The 16,473-nt window shown below is 40.1% G+C and overlaps 1 protein-coding gene across 14 annotated transcripts in view; it reads left to right on the top strand.

Annotated features, from left to right (window-relative positions):
• LOC124554703 (CTTNBP2 N-terminal-like protein) overlaps positions 1–16,473 on the top strand; it is a 222,296-nt gene that overhangs the window by 17,078 nt on the left and 188,745 nt on the right. For 10 of the 14 annotated variants that reach the window (XM_047128326.1, XM_047128327.1, XM_047128336.1 and 7 more), the window contains exon 2: positions 8,237–8,281. The exons of the other annotated variants lie outside the window; for them this stretch is intronic. In XM_047128326.1, coding sequence (XP_046984282.1) covers positions 8,237–8,281 — 45 coding nt within the window. The remainder of the gene's footprint in view (positions 1–8,236; positions 8,282–16,473) is intronic. 14 annotated transcript variants of the gene reach the window in all.

The following is a 16,473-nucleotide window of genomic DNA, read 5'->3' as shown; positions in this document are numbered from 1 at the left end:
AAATTTATAATGCTGACGAGACTCGCCTTAATTTTAGGGCATTGCCAACAAAAAGCCTGGCACCAAAAGCAAAAAACTATGCTCCTGGTTTTAAAATGTACAAGGATCGTGTGGCTTTATTAGCGTGCAGCAACACTGCTGGTAATCACAAGCTGCCTTTAATGCTGATCTGCTAGGTCCAGAGCTTTTAAAAACTGCAACATGAAGTCCTTGCTGGTATATTATCGCAACCAGAAAAAAGCATGGATGGATGGTAAGCTGTTCAAAGAATGGTTGCACGGCCAGTTTGTTCCCTTTGTTTGACAGTTTTCTAAGGAAAATCATTTGTCTCCCCGTGAAATCGTTTTGATTGATAACGCATCATCTCACACCAGCATTGAGGAATTATGTGATCGAGAAAATATGGCAAAATTTTTGCCACTGAATGTTACACCACTTCTACAGCTGATGGACCAGGGTGTATTGCAAACATTAAAACTGATTTACAGAAAACAATTTTTAAGACTGCTGATCCAAGATGATAGCATTCTTTTAGTGGACAAAATAAAAAAGACCAATGTGAAGGATGATGTTTATTGGGCCGTTGAGGCACGGCAGAATATTTCAGAAAATACTCTGAGAAAATCGCGGAGAAAACTGTGGACATCTCTTGAATTTCAGGACATCCTAGTTGAAAATGAAGAGGAAAATCTACTACAAATGATACAAACAATTCCTGGATGTGAAGAAGCTAGTGAAGGAGACATAAATGAGTGGATGGCAGTGGATGGGGTATGTGTGGAGAACATTACTGACACTGATTTAGTAGCTGCTGTGACTCAAGACCCGGAGGAAGTTGACTGCTATGACGGAAGTGACAATGAGTGTGAAAGCTACACACAGTGACGCAACAGAAGCCCTTGACCTCGTGCTATGTTATTTGGAGCAACAGCCTACTGCTACACCTGCTGATTTGATGTTTGAGGCGATGGTGCAACTATGCGTCATATAACAGATTGTCTTAATTATGCCAAAAAACAATGACTGAGTTTTTGTCATCTAAAAAGTCCGCTGTATTTTAGTAAGTTTGACAGCTTTTATTGCATTGTTATGCATTGTTTAAACCTAATGTTTTCCTGCCAATTTTTCTAATATTGGTTTACTGCATTGTGTAAATTAAAATAGTGTGTATATACGGCAATTTACTGCACAGTTTTCCATACTTAGATTAACATTTTTCATGTTCGGATTAACCAAACGTTCGGATTTGTGGGACTCTGCTGTATTTGTCTTCTACCATTCAGTTAGTTTGGAATGGCTATCAAATTTGATTGACCTTTACATAACCCATGTGAAGATACAAATACACTGTGCAATACAGTTAAAGGGTCACAGTTTTGAAACACTGTAATTCTCTCCCATTGTGACACAGAAGTTTCAACGTTACCTCATAGGTGCTTACAACCTTCGTCAGTAGTGGTGCAGAAGTGTGGTGGTGCTTTGCGACATCACCTTGGGCTCATCGATGCTTCAGACAGCAAGTTGTTAGCACGTGGGGGAAAAAAAAAAAAAAAAAGGTTCAGAGCTCAGAAGTTCAAGTGATGTGTACTGTGGGTGTGTCACCCAGTGGGAAATTAGTCACACCTCCTCTTACCCACATTTCACCTCCTTCTTTTAATGCCTCTGTGATGGTGATCAGAACCACAATGCCCAGCATAGAAATCACATGATTTTCTAATGGGTGGTTGCGGAAAACTTTTCAGGTGCACCACTGCTCAGAATCAACGCAAAGAGACCCCAGGAGTTGGCATAAGCGGTGTGAGTGAAACCACCTCTACCCTTGGGGCAGTGATTCCCATAAATTTCATGGATGGAAACATCAATCCACGGTGTGGTGAGTGACAGGACGATGTTTTTGACAACTTTTGACACTGCTCACATCCCCTGGACAATTCACACCTCTCTAACAAGGTGAATTGCTCAGAGGGCGTCAACAGTGTTGAACTTTGTCAAGATCATTGTCCTGTTGCGCATCACACTTTGAACTGTGGTTTCTGACTGTGAACTGTGTGGGAATCAACACCTCTGCGGAAGTGGTGGTTTCTTTGACACCCTTTATGCTTCCTCTTGAGGCTTTTCATTTCGATTCTGAATGTCAGTGTGTTTGAAATGTTTTCCTTGGCCACTCATCTGTGTGATTTCAATGCTGGGTGTCGCTGTTCTGACCTCTATTGCAGAGGCTTCGAAAGAAGGCGTGAAATATGGGTAAGGGGGTGTGATGACCTTCCCATGTGTGTGACATCCTCAGTGACATTGGACAGAAGTGTGGTGAAATTTGGTGCCAACGTGACATCATTCAGCCACCTTACACATCATATTCACTTCTGAGCTGTGTCCCTTTTTTTTTTCCGCGTGTGTTGACACCTTGCTATTTGAAGCTTCACTGAGTGCAAAAGTTATGTTGCAGAGCCTTATAGAGAAAGATTTTAGGCACCTTTGAGCTATATTTCAAAACTTCTTTGTCATGATTTGGAGACAATTACAAGAGTTAAAAAAAGTGAGCCTTTAAACGTGTTGCAAAGTGCAACTTGGAGAAAGCAAATTTCGTGCTTCGAAAACAATGCAATAAGATGAACCAGTGAGGGGGTTCCAGGGGTTTTGTATGTCAGATGTTAAATCTTATTGAACAAATATCAAGAACAAAATGGTGATAGCAGGGATGAATTGTTAATTTGATGACACTTTACCTTCAGCCAAAGGATCATGATGTAAGGAAATTTAAAGTCTTGAATAGCACATGAATAAGAAACCAGATGAGGAGAACAGCAAATTTCATTTTACTTACTTTTTTGTGCTGCAGGACATTATGAAATACTTTTAATTTAGCAGTTATGAGAATGACTCTTACAAAGATGTTTTGTAGTCTGCTAGATAGTCAACACCTCACTTCAGAGAATATTTAATGACAAAACTTGAACACATTGGAATAAAGTATTTCACCTGTGTTGTTAACTCTGTGATAGGAACCTATGGTTGCAATTCATTTAAGAGAGCAGAATTTGATGACACTGACATGCATTAGTTGAGAATTTAGTACAAAGTCTGAAAGAAAGTGGCAGATGGTGCATGCAGTTGTACAAACGGCTATCCATAATCTCTTTATTTCCACAAGAGTTGTGTAATAGTAACTTCAAAAATGGCTGAAAAAGGCATTGGCTACGTCTCGGATCTAGGACGACAAAACCAGTTGATTCCAGTTGCACTGTTTGTGATAGAATTGAATAACCTGCATATGTGAATCTGTAACAATAATGAGTGCTGTGGGATGATTCACTTCCTTGTGAGAACGAAGGATCTTTGCAAGTTAGAGAACATAAAAAAGTGCAATTTGAAGCTAAGAAATATGTCCAACTGTCCTTTACTTAGCAAATGAAAAGGCTCTAAAAAGTCTCTTATTCCCAGGCAATCTGTATCTTCCAAAGACTCATTTTGGAGTCGTCCACTCCAGTTGAAGTGTGATGATATGCTGGACAGATTAGGTGAGGTTACAGATACACAGCCAGAGCACTTAATATATGTTGGTACAGGTTTACTGTGTTAAGCACTGATCATTTTTATTCACTGACATGGCATTTTATTAGCCCCTCAACTTCATTGAAAAGACCAGCCTGGAGGGAAGTGACACTGGAGGGAAGTGCATTTCTTTCTTGAGGTTCTATTTGTGGGTAGCATACGGAAGGTGTTCAAAGTGTTCAGCCTGAGCCCAGTTATATTCATTACATAATTTGAGGAGTGATAAACATTTCAGGTTTATGTTTAATTTCTTGATATGTAGTTAATTCCCCTTTTGCATTAGTTGAATTTCCCTTTGTGTTAACGTTGACATAGATCAACACAAAGAAAATTTGTACAGACTTTCACAGCAGTGAACCACTATTTTGAATTGTGGAGGTAGATGCTGTGATAAACAGCTGGCCTCAGTTTTCATCCTGCCTGTGTCAGTTAACACTTCCCAGACTGCATCCCCAAGGAAGTGGACAAATATGTCCCAGAATGTACTAAATTCAGTTTCAAAAATTCTTACAATCATTGATATACAATTTACCCTGATTTGCCTGTCACTTTAAGTGAATGTTAGTGTAGTTCCTCTAACAAAGTCCTGGCCAAATAAGCCCCTTGTTGTCAGCTATATTTTTGTTGTTATGCATACTAAACGAATAGGAGTATGTATTATGAATTCATAGGCCTTTTTAGCAAAATAATTTGTGATACTCTTCTCGAGTTTGGAGCCAGATTTTCAAGTCAAGGTGACACAATATTTTGACAATCGAACTACCTGTCACCTACAGGTGAGACGCTACATTGTCAACTTGGCATAAAGACCTGGCTGCAGATCCGAGAAGAGTATCATGAGAGTATGTATATTTTGGGAACAGCATTGCTGTTAACATCGATATAATATTTTATATAAAATACTCGTTTGCAAGTATTTTATTTCTTGTTGCACATAGATTATTATTCATGGTACTTCAAGTTTTGTGACATTGTTTCATAAAGATCTAAATTTTTGTTACTGTTCACACACTTCGAACAATATGGAGAATTTTCTTGCAGAATCGTAATTTCCAACCAATATAAATTTTCTTTCCTATAATTCACATAGTGTTAATGTGTTCAGCTATGGCTGTATTAGAGATCCATACTATTTGCTCAATAGATAAAATACAGTGCATTTTAGTTACAACAGAGGTAAATTTTGAAGTTTGGGACTGGAATAGTTTGCGTGGAAAATGAATGTAATGTGGTTAATAATCATTTTGAACAAACTAGTATATCAAATTAAGTTTATACATTTCTGTACCTGACACAGACGTATTACGAAGTAGTGAATTCCCTGTGCTGCCAATATTCTTCACTACTTCATGTACATCTGCATCTATATCTATACTCCACAAGCCACCTTATGGTGCATCGTGGAGGGCACCTTCTACCAGTACCAGTCATTTCCTATACTGTTCCCCTCACAAACAGAGGTAAGAAAAAAAAGACACTTTATATGCCTCTGTACGAGTTCTAATTTCTCTTATCTTACTTCATATGCCTTAAATGAAATGTACGTTAGTGGCAGTAGAATCCTTCTGCAGACAGCTTCAAATACCGGTTCTCTAAACTTTCTCAAGAAGAACCTTGCCTTTCTTCCAGGGATTTCTATTTGAGTTCCTGAAGCATGTTTGTAATACTTATGTGTTGTTTGAACCTACTGGTAACAAAACTAGCCATCTGCCTGTGAATTGCTTCAATGTCTTCCTTCAGTCTGACTTTGTGTGGAATCCAAACACTTCAGCAGTACTCAAGAATGAATCGATTAGCGTTCTATAGTCAACCTCCTTTACAGATGAACCCCACTTTCCTAAAATTCTCCCTGGAAACTGAAGTTGAGCCTCGCCTTCACTCCCTACAGTCCTTAACATGATCTTTCCATTTCATATCGCATTGCAACATAATGCCTAGATATTTAACTGATGTGACTGTGTCAAGCAGCACACTACTAGTGTTGTATTTGAACATAATGGATTTGTTTTTCCTACTCATCTACATTAACTTACATTTTTCTATATTTAGAGCTAGCTGCCATTTATCACACCAACTAGAAATTTTGTGTATGTCTTCTCGTATCTTCCCACAGTCACTCAATGGTGACATCTTCCCATGCACCACAGGATCAACAACAAATAGCTGCAGTTTGCTGCTCACCATACTCGTAAGATCATTCATGTATGTAGAAAATAACAACTGTCTTGTTACACTTTGCTGGGGCATTCCTGATGATACACTTGTCTCTGATGAACACTCACTATCAAGAGCAATGTGCTGGACTCTGTTATTTAAGAAGTTTGAACGCCATTTACATATCTGGGAACCTATTCTGATTGCCCATACCTTCGGTAACAGTCTGTGGTGGGAGGACCATGACAAATGCTTTTCAGAAATCTAGCTTTATGAAATATCTGCAAAGCTCAAAAGTGTAGTACAGGGACCAGCTAATGGTTGAAATCTATATATGAAACCTTGGATTCAAGTTGTACAGAAACAATTAGTATTTCATGTACTGATAATTGTAAAAAGTAGTAGTGTGTTTTCTATTCCTGATTTAAGATGGAATGTGTTTTGTTCCTGATTTACATTATGAAGTTTGACAGTAACTGTATCACAGGCGGTAAATAGGTAAACTCTGTATTTAATTTCATTGCTCATTGTTCATCATTTCACAGTAATGAGAAATTAATGCAATTCTTAATTTTGATGTGCTCTGGTGTATTTTATTTCATTTCTGTAAGCATGCCAGTTAATATCATAGATCTGTTGGAATAATTAGTTGCAGGAAGTGTTATTTATTCTCTCTTTCCTTTGGTAATGCTTGTTATTCTCATTTGGTTAGGGAAATATTTGCAGCTAACATTGATTTATCCATGTTAATGGTGGTTTGGTAGAGTGGCTGTAGATTAAATTACTTCTCACAGCACAACATTCATTGGGAGAGTCCTTAGAAAATGTAGTCCATCAACAAAGGAGGTGGCTTACAAAACACTCGTTTGGCCTATACTTGAGTATTGCTCATCAGTATGGGATCCGTACCAGGGCAGAGGAGATAGAGAAGATCCAAAGAAGAGCACCGTGTTTCATCGCAGGGTTATTTGGTAAGTGTGATAGCGTTATGGAGATGTTTAGCAAGCTCAAGTGGCAGACTCTGCAAGAGAGGCGCACTGCGTCGCGGTGTAGCTTGCTGTCCAGGTTTCGAGAGGGTGCATTTCTGGATGAGGTATTGAATGTATTGCTTCCCCCTGCTTATACCTCCCGAGGAGATCACGAATGTAAAATTAGAGAGATTCAAGCGTGCACGGAGGCTTTCCGGCAGTCATTCTTCCCGCGAACCGTACGCGACTGGAACAGGAAAGGGAGGTAATGACAATGGCACATAAAGTGCCCTCCGCCACACACCGTTAGGTGGCTTGCGGAGTATAAATGTAGATGTAGATGTAGAACAGCCGGCCTCTAAGCATAAATAACACTGTATAAAAAGTGGCTGGCTGCTGTATTTCATCAATTAATTTGTGGTTATTGTTAGCTCAGTTTTCTAACACTTCAAACAGTTACACAAATAATTTAACTGGGTGCCTATGCTTGTAGGAACATTGTGAACAACAAAAATTCAGATATAATTTGTAACACTGCAGGGAAATCTGAATGTAGTAATGGGAGACTTATATCCACAGGAGTTTCAAGCAATAAGGGAACGTGAACTGTAGCCACCTTCAAAGTTTTGTACAGAACATGGAATCAAGTGTTCATCTTCATTTACGAAGCAGTGTCCTGGTGTGTTTCTCATTCGCAAAATGACTACCAGATTGATAGTCTTTATTCACATCATTCACAGTTATTTAAACTGCTTTTCTGATCTATATAGCTCACCTCAATCACTTTGAATAAGGTTTTCTATGATTTCATTAAATTACTTCAGAAAAATTCCAAAATGGTTTCTTCTACAGTAGTGTAGCTTATTTCTGCCATTTTCCCCCCTCAGTTTCTGTCTTACTATATAAGTATTAGTTGGTTGTTAAAACATGTGAAAACAAGTCACTGTGATGCCAATTAGATCTTCTCAGCGTAATATAAATTATATATTATATTTTGTAAATTTTGTTACTGAAAATTAAAGTACATTGCTTTTCCAAAGTTAGATGTAGTATGTGTGCTACGAATAATGTTGTGCATTGCATAGTTCAGCTTGCACCAGTTTGCCTCTGATGAGCTGGCTAAATATGCCTGTGTCAGAGTTCAGTGAGCTGAATAATGAACTCACTACTGCTCTTGTTTACCAGCTGACTAGTTGAGCAGAGCATGGGTTCAGTGAGCAGTTAAGTGTCTCCAGTAAGCAATATACACATCGTGGGTTGTGTACGCATTTACTAGTTCCTCTGACATTAGCTAACTTCCATTTAGCACTGAGATTGGTAGTTGTCCATTTTCCTTATAAATCTGCCAAGAACTTGTGCATCCCCACATCAGCAGTTTTACTGTATGACTATATCTTTTCTCAGACTTATTCTCTATTAGATTTCCTGCTGAGAACCTAACATACTTGTAGGATGTCAGTTATGGCTTTTCTCACTTTGTTCCTTTCATTTTACACCATATATTTCAGTTATCAGTCTCCACATCTGGGTTTGACATCCACCTTTTCAAAATTCTTTTACAGAATGTGCAGTCCCTGATGGAAAGCTCACCCAGTTCACTTGTGGCAGTAAGTTACGTGTTACATAGAAAATTTAATAATAATTAATTACGTGTTCCATAGATCATTTGAATGATTCTTTTATCGAAATGATGCGGAACAAATTAGTTTACGGAATATGTATACATAAGTAGTGTTAACATTAATGAACATACAATTTTTTAGTTCTCCTCGTGCCATTAAGCTTAATCCATGTAAGGGTCGTCAGGTACCCATACAGTGTTTGCCCCTGACAACATAGGGATCATACTGTGGGTGCCCAAGCTGTCACTTCCCCAGGCATGTTGAGGAGTGGATGCCTGTCTTCTTGGGGGCACCATGCCACTGAGCACTGGCCATTACACCAAGTGACCTTTGCTCTGGCTAAATGGCACTTTGTTTGGAGTAGGCAGCACCATAGCAAGTATTTGAATTCATAAAATAACCAAAGCTATCAGGTGATGGCCATGAGGCTCTGATAATCTCTTCAGACTGACCGCAGTTCAGTGTAGGGTAGATCATTGCAACCCTAGAAACCTACTCTCCTTGGCCATGCCATGGGAGGAAAACAAAACCATGTGACTTGCAGACACTACTCCTGTCAGCTCCTGGTGTGTACGTGAACAGTGTCCTTTTCTGTGTCAATGTTCTTTGTAGATAACATTGCAAATCTACTTGGTAATGTACCTGTTACCATAACATCCCAAAGAACCTAAACATGGTATAGTGATTAGTTATTCACCGGGATCTAATGCTGTAGATGGAAGAAGAGCTGTGAAAACACGTGGAGAGACAATGGATCCATTGTGTATGTCATGTGCATCGAGGCCTGTTTCACTGCAAAGTAGACACTGGCGTATTTATCCTCACTTTTGAGCAGAATTAACTTCCAGAGGAAGTCAAAATATGATTTACTGCTGTCATCCGAAGCCATATTTCGCACTTTAAATGCCAGTGCTTGGGTGTATGTCTTCCCAGTGTACACATGACCTTATTTGTGAAGACTGTGGCCAGTCACTTCACAAAAATGTCACATGTGCTACCACCTGTCTGTGTCAGTTGTGGCAGCGACCATCCTTCCTGTTCCCTGAAGAGTGCTGCTGTAATCAAGAAATGCAAGATCCAGAATTACCTCCCATAATTTGGAATTCAAAAAAATATTATCATTTGTATGCAGTCTCAGCTTCAGCCACTACTGTGACAAGGTCATCATTAGTACCTGCCAACGTATTTACTCCCTACTTCTTGACCTCTGTTAGTCACCAAAATAAACTTGACTGTGGGGGCAATCAGTTGCCCTCTCTAGTGGCACCTGCAGCACCATCTTTGGTAACCACTCCCAGCATCTAGCTGGAAAAGCAGCATACGCCTTCAGTGTTAATTGAGACTTGGCTCCTTCTGAAATCCCTCTCCCCAGACATCTGCAGACCAGCAACCTGACACCAACCAGTGGCTGAGGGAGCCATGTACTGTGGGTCCCAGGGCTGCCCAGTGTTCTTCTGTTCCTACACCCACAGTGCATAAGTCCTCACAAGATTCTCGACTGGCAAAAGTTGTGAAGAAGAAATCTTGGGAGAAGTCTACTCTGGTTGACCTCCAGCAGCGGCAGATCCTCTCTGTACATCATCACACTCCAAACTAATGTTTGTCGTTGTTCACCCACACCAGTGACAGACAGTGATCCTGGGGCTTGACCTGTTCTGTCCCCTTTACACCTAAGTGGTACACCCACAATGCGGTGATCTAATATACTTGCAGTACATATTACTATTACCTACCAGAACAACTACTAATTTCTTCTTGTTATGTGATCTATGTTGCTCTCCAACAAACACTTCACTGATGATGATTCTCCAACCCTTCGAGGTTACCGAGCATTCCCAAGAGAGCATCTGGAGGGTTCTCCACATTTGTTCACACAAATGCTGTGAGTGGATTCCCCTCCATAGCGCATTGAAAGCAAGAGCAGTGTGATGCAAAAAACACAAGTTATAACCGTTTGTAATGTTTATTTACCTCAAGGCAGGGCAATTTCTTACTTTGAGATTACCACCTTAATCGAACAACTCTCCCTCCCTTTCACCTACTTGAGGATTTCGGTGCACTGTGGGGAAGGGCCACCTCATCTGGCAGGGACCTTCTGGCTGACCAGCTTCTTTCCAATCCTGACGTGTCTCTCCACAATGACTGTACTCATAGTACCACTTATGACACCTTTTCGACTATCGATCTCACAGTTTCTTCTCTCAATGCCGTGGCTTCGCTACAGTGTTCACTGTATGTCGATCTTCGTGACTGTGGCCACTTTCCGGTGATCTTGTCACTTCCTTGTCACTGCGTAATGGTCCACATAATATGGTGGGCTCTTCAAAGAACCTCTGAAGTCACCTTCATCTCCTCTGTCAGATAGCATTGGTGATGAGGTTGTGGGAGACTACTCCAATCTCCAGTGTGATCGCTCGCACTGCTAGAACTCCTGTCTGCCTTTCTGCAGGTCCACTCTGCTATCTGCTTTTGTCATGATGGGCCAGAGACATTGCAACAGCTATTCATGATTGTCAAAGGGCCCTGCACTGTCCCATGTGACATCCTTCACAGCCCCACATCATCTTTTAGGCAGCTCCATGCTAAAGCTTACCATCTAATTAACTGCAGTAAGAAGAAATGTTGGGAGTGTTAAATCTCCCTCTTAGGAACATATGCCTCTCCATACCAAGTATGGGCCAAGCACCATAGTCTACTGGGCTGCCAGAGATGAATTGTCCCAGACCTCCTCCTTCATGTTGGTATATCTACAGATGGATCAGTTCTTGCCAAATGCCTTGTGAACCACTTTGTGAATTCATTGGTGTCCTGTTCTTACCAGGCAACCTTTGAAATGCATGAAGACAAGTTGAAGACATCCTCCCATCCTTTACCTCTGTCAAGCCAAATTATAAAGGGTGATTCTTATTAATGCCTAAAAACCCCCAAAGTGATGTAAAGGATACTGAAATAATTTAATATAAGGCACATGGGAATGTGCCTTATATTTCCCAACAAATGTTGGGAAATATCTCAAAAGTGCATGACAAATGTTGAATGTGTGATGTCACCAGATGATGTACCTTGCCACAAGTGCAGCAAGTGGGGAGTGGGTTTGTCAATCCTATCCTCGTTGGTAGGGTCTGCACTACACATTGCTCTGCTAGGGTACTCTATTTTCGTAAATGTAAACTGATTCATCACAATGTTATATTACCACTACCATGAGCTCTACTGTATCACATTGGGTAATGCAAGAATGCAAACAGAATACACTAGCGGATTGATGTATAGCATTGTTCCCAACCAGAAAGGGTAGGATCACCAAGACCAACCACTGCACAAATGGTGAGGTAAGTCGTCTGGTGAAAGCACGTGTTCAAAATTTTCCATCCGCTTTTGGGGTATTTCCTGACATTTATGGCTGCATATGTTTTATATAAAATTACTTGTCTCAGCATCATCTACAGCTTGTCAGGAGTTTTTAAACATTAATGAGAATCATCCCATACAATCAGCCATTCATTGACAGGGAACTGCTTCAGTCTCTTGACTCGTCACACAATATGGTTCCAGGCCCTGATTCAGTTCATAATCAGATGAGCCAACATCTGAATATTACTCAAAGTCGCTATCTTCTGAGTCCTGAACTATATTTGACTAGAAACTATTTTGCTTCTGTAGTGGTTAGATAGTATCATCTTTTCAATCCGTAAACCAGACGCAAAACCAAACGTCCATTGACATCTACTGACTGCAACATGCTCTGCAAACTGCTTGAGATGATGGATGGTAACCCAATGATTTATTTTGAGTTCTAAAATCATGGGGCCTTCTGTCCCCCTATCATTGTGATATCTGGAAAGTATGAGCTACAGGGGTCCATCTGGTTAGGTGGGAAACAGCACTCCAACAGACTTTTTCTAAATGCCAACACCTCATTGCAGTCTTCTCAGCCTACGTAAGGCATATGACACCATTTGGCACCATGCCATTTTACTCAACCTCCATGACTTGGGCTTTCGAGTCTATCTCCAGATTTTTATTTTGCAGTTTTTATCTCACTGGTTGTTTTGGGTTAGAGTTGGTCAATCACCCAGCTCACCATTGCTCCAAGAAAACGGTGGCCCAGAGGGCTCCATGCTGAGTGTTACTCTTCCTCCTTGCCATCAATAAGTTGGTGACCTCTATCAGAGCACTGGTCACCCACATGCTGTATGTCAACTTCTGCCTTTGGTATAGCTCCCAGTCTGTAGTCTTGGCTGAAAGCCAGCTTCAAGGTGCCATCTGAAGGGTATTTGCTTGGACCCTTTCCCATGGCTTCCAGTTCTATTGTGCAGAAACAATACCATGCATTTCTGTTGTATCACTGTCCAGTCTGACCTTGGTGAAACAATCACAAAAATAATTATGCAAATGAACAGAAAAAAAAGAGATTTTTTTCTTTTGTAACTCTAATATAAACACAAATCAATTTGGACAGGACTCCAATTAATGTCAAGATGTTTTTACAGTTACCTATGTGTATCTGGTGTGATGCCCATGAAAGATTAATGTAATAGTATTCACAACACCTAAAGTTTACAATGAAAATGAAGAAATACAGCTCCACTAATAAACTTAAAGCTCATCCTCTCCTTGCATAAAAAGCCAACTCATCTGGCCCTTTACATGCTTACCCTCAGCCGAAACCACTTTTATGAGGACTATATTTCCTTTTTAGGCACCCATAATGAATTCAGCATTTCTTGAGTCCACCTAAACACAACATAAGATGAGAAGCACCTAGTCCATGTGGAGTACAGCAAGTGAAATAGTACATCATTAGAGCATCAATTAAAGGAACATTATGTATTTGCAGCTACATTGTCCTGAGTCTGCTGTAATTATTTAATAGTGTCCGAGGAGACCTGGACAAAAAGCATCAAGGTATTTAGAACCCTATACATCTGGAACAAAGCAATGATTTATTCAAATGAAAACTATGTCATTTTTTAGTTCTTAATAATGCTTGAAATGTAGAATGTTTGTGCCACATCAGTTTCAGGATTATATTTCCACAACACTTTTAATGTATGCTGCTGTTAATCATCTAAGGAAATTCCCACAGTAACGTACAGAACAGTTTAGGGTTTTGATACCACTGCTTTCAATAAGGGTTAACAGTTCATCTACACTTGCTTTCTACAAGTCATCATACAGAATTTGCCTGACAACTTCTGCAGTGCTGTCAGCCCCCTGCTCTTCCTTTTTTTCCCCCATCTGCAAATGATGCAAAACCAGTATGAAACTAAGTGTAGGCGTTCTACATGGAAAGTGCACTACTTCATTCTGGAGCCTAAAGAAAGTGTGTGTTTGCTTCTGTCATTTAATTTGCTTGAGACAATAATCACTGGCACAATACTAGAAAGCAGCACTTCAGCAAATTTCATTTCTGTATTATAATTTTTCTTTTTTTACGAAGTCTAAACAAACTGCTGTTTCCTGTGTGTTAAGTGCTATCCATATTCCAGTTACATATAGTGTGTTTTTTGCTTCTACTGACAGTACTTCATAACAACTCTCACTCTGCCTTGTTTTGGAATGAATTTATTCCAGTACTTCAAAAATTATTTAAATAGGCCTATATCAATCAATTATTACTGATGTAATTTCAATTAATAAAATAACATAATTAACACACAGAGTTGCTGAGATGCTAGAGATAGGAGGCAAAATTGTGGTTGACAGACTACAAGCTATCAATGTGGGAGAGTGATGTAGTAGATTGGAAAACTATTTTGATTCACCTTCCGCACAAAAAAAGATAAGTCAAATCCAAAAAACTATGGACAATTGTCTCATCTGCACATTGCTTACAAAGTAGTTTTTTGTGCCCTCATTCCGGGTTAGAGCAACAGACACAATAGAAGATAGTTGAATACTGGGCAGGTTTTCCACAGGGTTTGACCTTATGTGGAACATGTGTGAAACCTGAAGATGATACTACAGGACTGCAGTCAGTTAGGGATGTTGTCACGTATGTCATTTTTTAAAAAGCCGTGACCTGAGTGACTGTACTATACTGTTTAATATACTGCATGAAAGTGGTGTGGGTAAAAAAAAAAGCTAACTAAATGCAACACGCTTTAACAAACACAATCTTTTAAACTAAAATTAATGTGCAACATCTCTGAAACACTTGAAATAAAAACAGGCATAAGACGCAAAGTCAGCACACAAAATACTTTGGTGAAATTATCGAGAACATTTTCAATGACAAAATAAGTAATATAACTCATCCAAAAAATTGTGTGAAGTTTACACAACCATCTGGAATATTTAAAACAAGAAATCTCATCCCACCAACGCCAAAGTACATCACTACTAAACAATTTGTCTCCCAGAAGCACTGTATGCAGTGGACATAATCATCAGCTGTGAATGTAAATGTCACTGAGGAGATGGAATAACAGATATTGTGGAAAACATTCAGACACATCATACATGATGGTATCTGGATGCACAAAAGTACAGCAGAATTGTATTCCCTGATGGAACTCTTTCAAGTGCACTTGTAAGCAGCCATTCTCCATGCCACTAGCCAACAGACCAGTCATACAAAACCCTGAAACTACTAACAAACCAGAAACAAGCAACAAAGCAGCAAAAGATCCAGTAAGCAGTGCATTAAAATATTTCTGTGCCGTTATAGTCATGCGAAAGAAAACGTCAAACTATTATAAACCTGAAAGTGTGGGTAGAAAACCATCAGACTTTTCCACACTTGTGTTGTCAGACATGTCTGAAGTGTAGAAGTAATGGAGTATGGAGTCGAGTAGAGGGAAGCTGAGAGTACCTCCTTTAAAGAGATTGAGAAATGTTTGTGGTGAGTGTTCCAGAACCATATCGACTGCTCCACTAGCTAATATGGGAAACTATCAGGAGTATTTCCAAGATACACAGTAGACCACCTGTATCACCATACTAAACTGGTGTCTTCTAGCATGAACGGAAATATTGCCTAGACCAGGGCTTCCCAACCTTTTCAGCTGGTGGACCCCTTCTTCAGTCGAAAATCCATGGCGGACCCCTAGTCAGTCAAGAGCACAGTAACTTTAAATTTCAGGGCGAAACCCATGGGAACGGAAAGCTTCTTAATGCAAGTGCCATGTTCCCAATGACCCCCCCCCCCTTGAAGTATCAATAGTCTTTGGTTTAGAGATGAATGAAAACAACTTGAAATTAACGATCCAATTTGAATTCCCATTGTATCCAGACACTTACTAGTGGATTTACTCACTTCATTCAAAACACTATAGCCTGATTAAAATTACTTGGTAATTGAAATTTCACACGATGGAGCTGTCTTCCTCCAAGAGCAATCAACGTCATGTCCAAACTGTTCGCTGTTGACAAGCTGCTGCTTATGGTCTGTTCACTTCCACTATTTGGCTACTGCTGTGTAAGGAGCATGAAAATTTCGTAACAGTCGTGTGTGCGTGTGCATGTGTGTGTGTGTGTGTGTGTGTGTAAGGGGGGGTTCGTGAAATCCAAAGAAAAATGTTCAAATGTTTGTAAAGTCTTCCTTTGGTCGTCCTCCCTCCTCATTCATTTTAACTGGAAACTTCCTTTGTTGTGAAGGCAATGGAGAAACTGCACCCTTCTTCAGTGATCCTCACTTCAGCCATCGATCCATGTTAGAAGTAATAAACTGGTCAAAAATCGACTTATAAAATAGGTAGTGCACTGACAAAGCAAGTTTAACATTTAATGATGCCTGCGACCGCATACGTGCCAGCGAGCGCTGTGATTGGTCGACAGAGCTCGCTCCGCGCATGCGTAAAAGGTTTCAGCGCATCTAGCGCCGTGAGCCGCCGCACAAACGACCACCGTATTGTTGCTAAACAGTCGATCAGAGAAGCCGTATTCTCCGGCGCTAAACTGTGTATGCGTTCTCACTTAGGAACCGCAAAGGCTGCTTGGGGATCACACACAAAAAAAAGTGATGAATTTGATTTTCACATTTTTATTCAGTAATTTTACTCATTATTTTACACGATTTGATGAAAGGTGGCCGCGGACCCCATAGAAAGAGCCGGCGGACCCCTAAGGGGTCTGCGGACCACAGGTTGGGAAGGCCTGGCCTAGACAATAGCAGAGCATTCTGCTAAGATCTGCCACCTTATTGCCAGCATTGAGTTGTTGTGAGGACTGTC

Source organism: Schistocerca americana, chromosome X, assembly GCF_021461395.2.
Source record: "Schistocerca americana isolate TAMUIC-IGC-003095 chromosome X, iqSchAmer2.1, whole genome shotgun sequence".
NCBI classification, from domain to species: Eukaryota; Metazoa; Arthropoda; class Insecta; order Orthoptera; family Acrididae; genus Schistocerca; species Schistocerca americana.
This window is presented reverse-complemented; position numbering and strand designations above follow the sequence as displayed.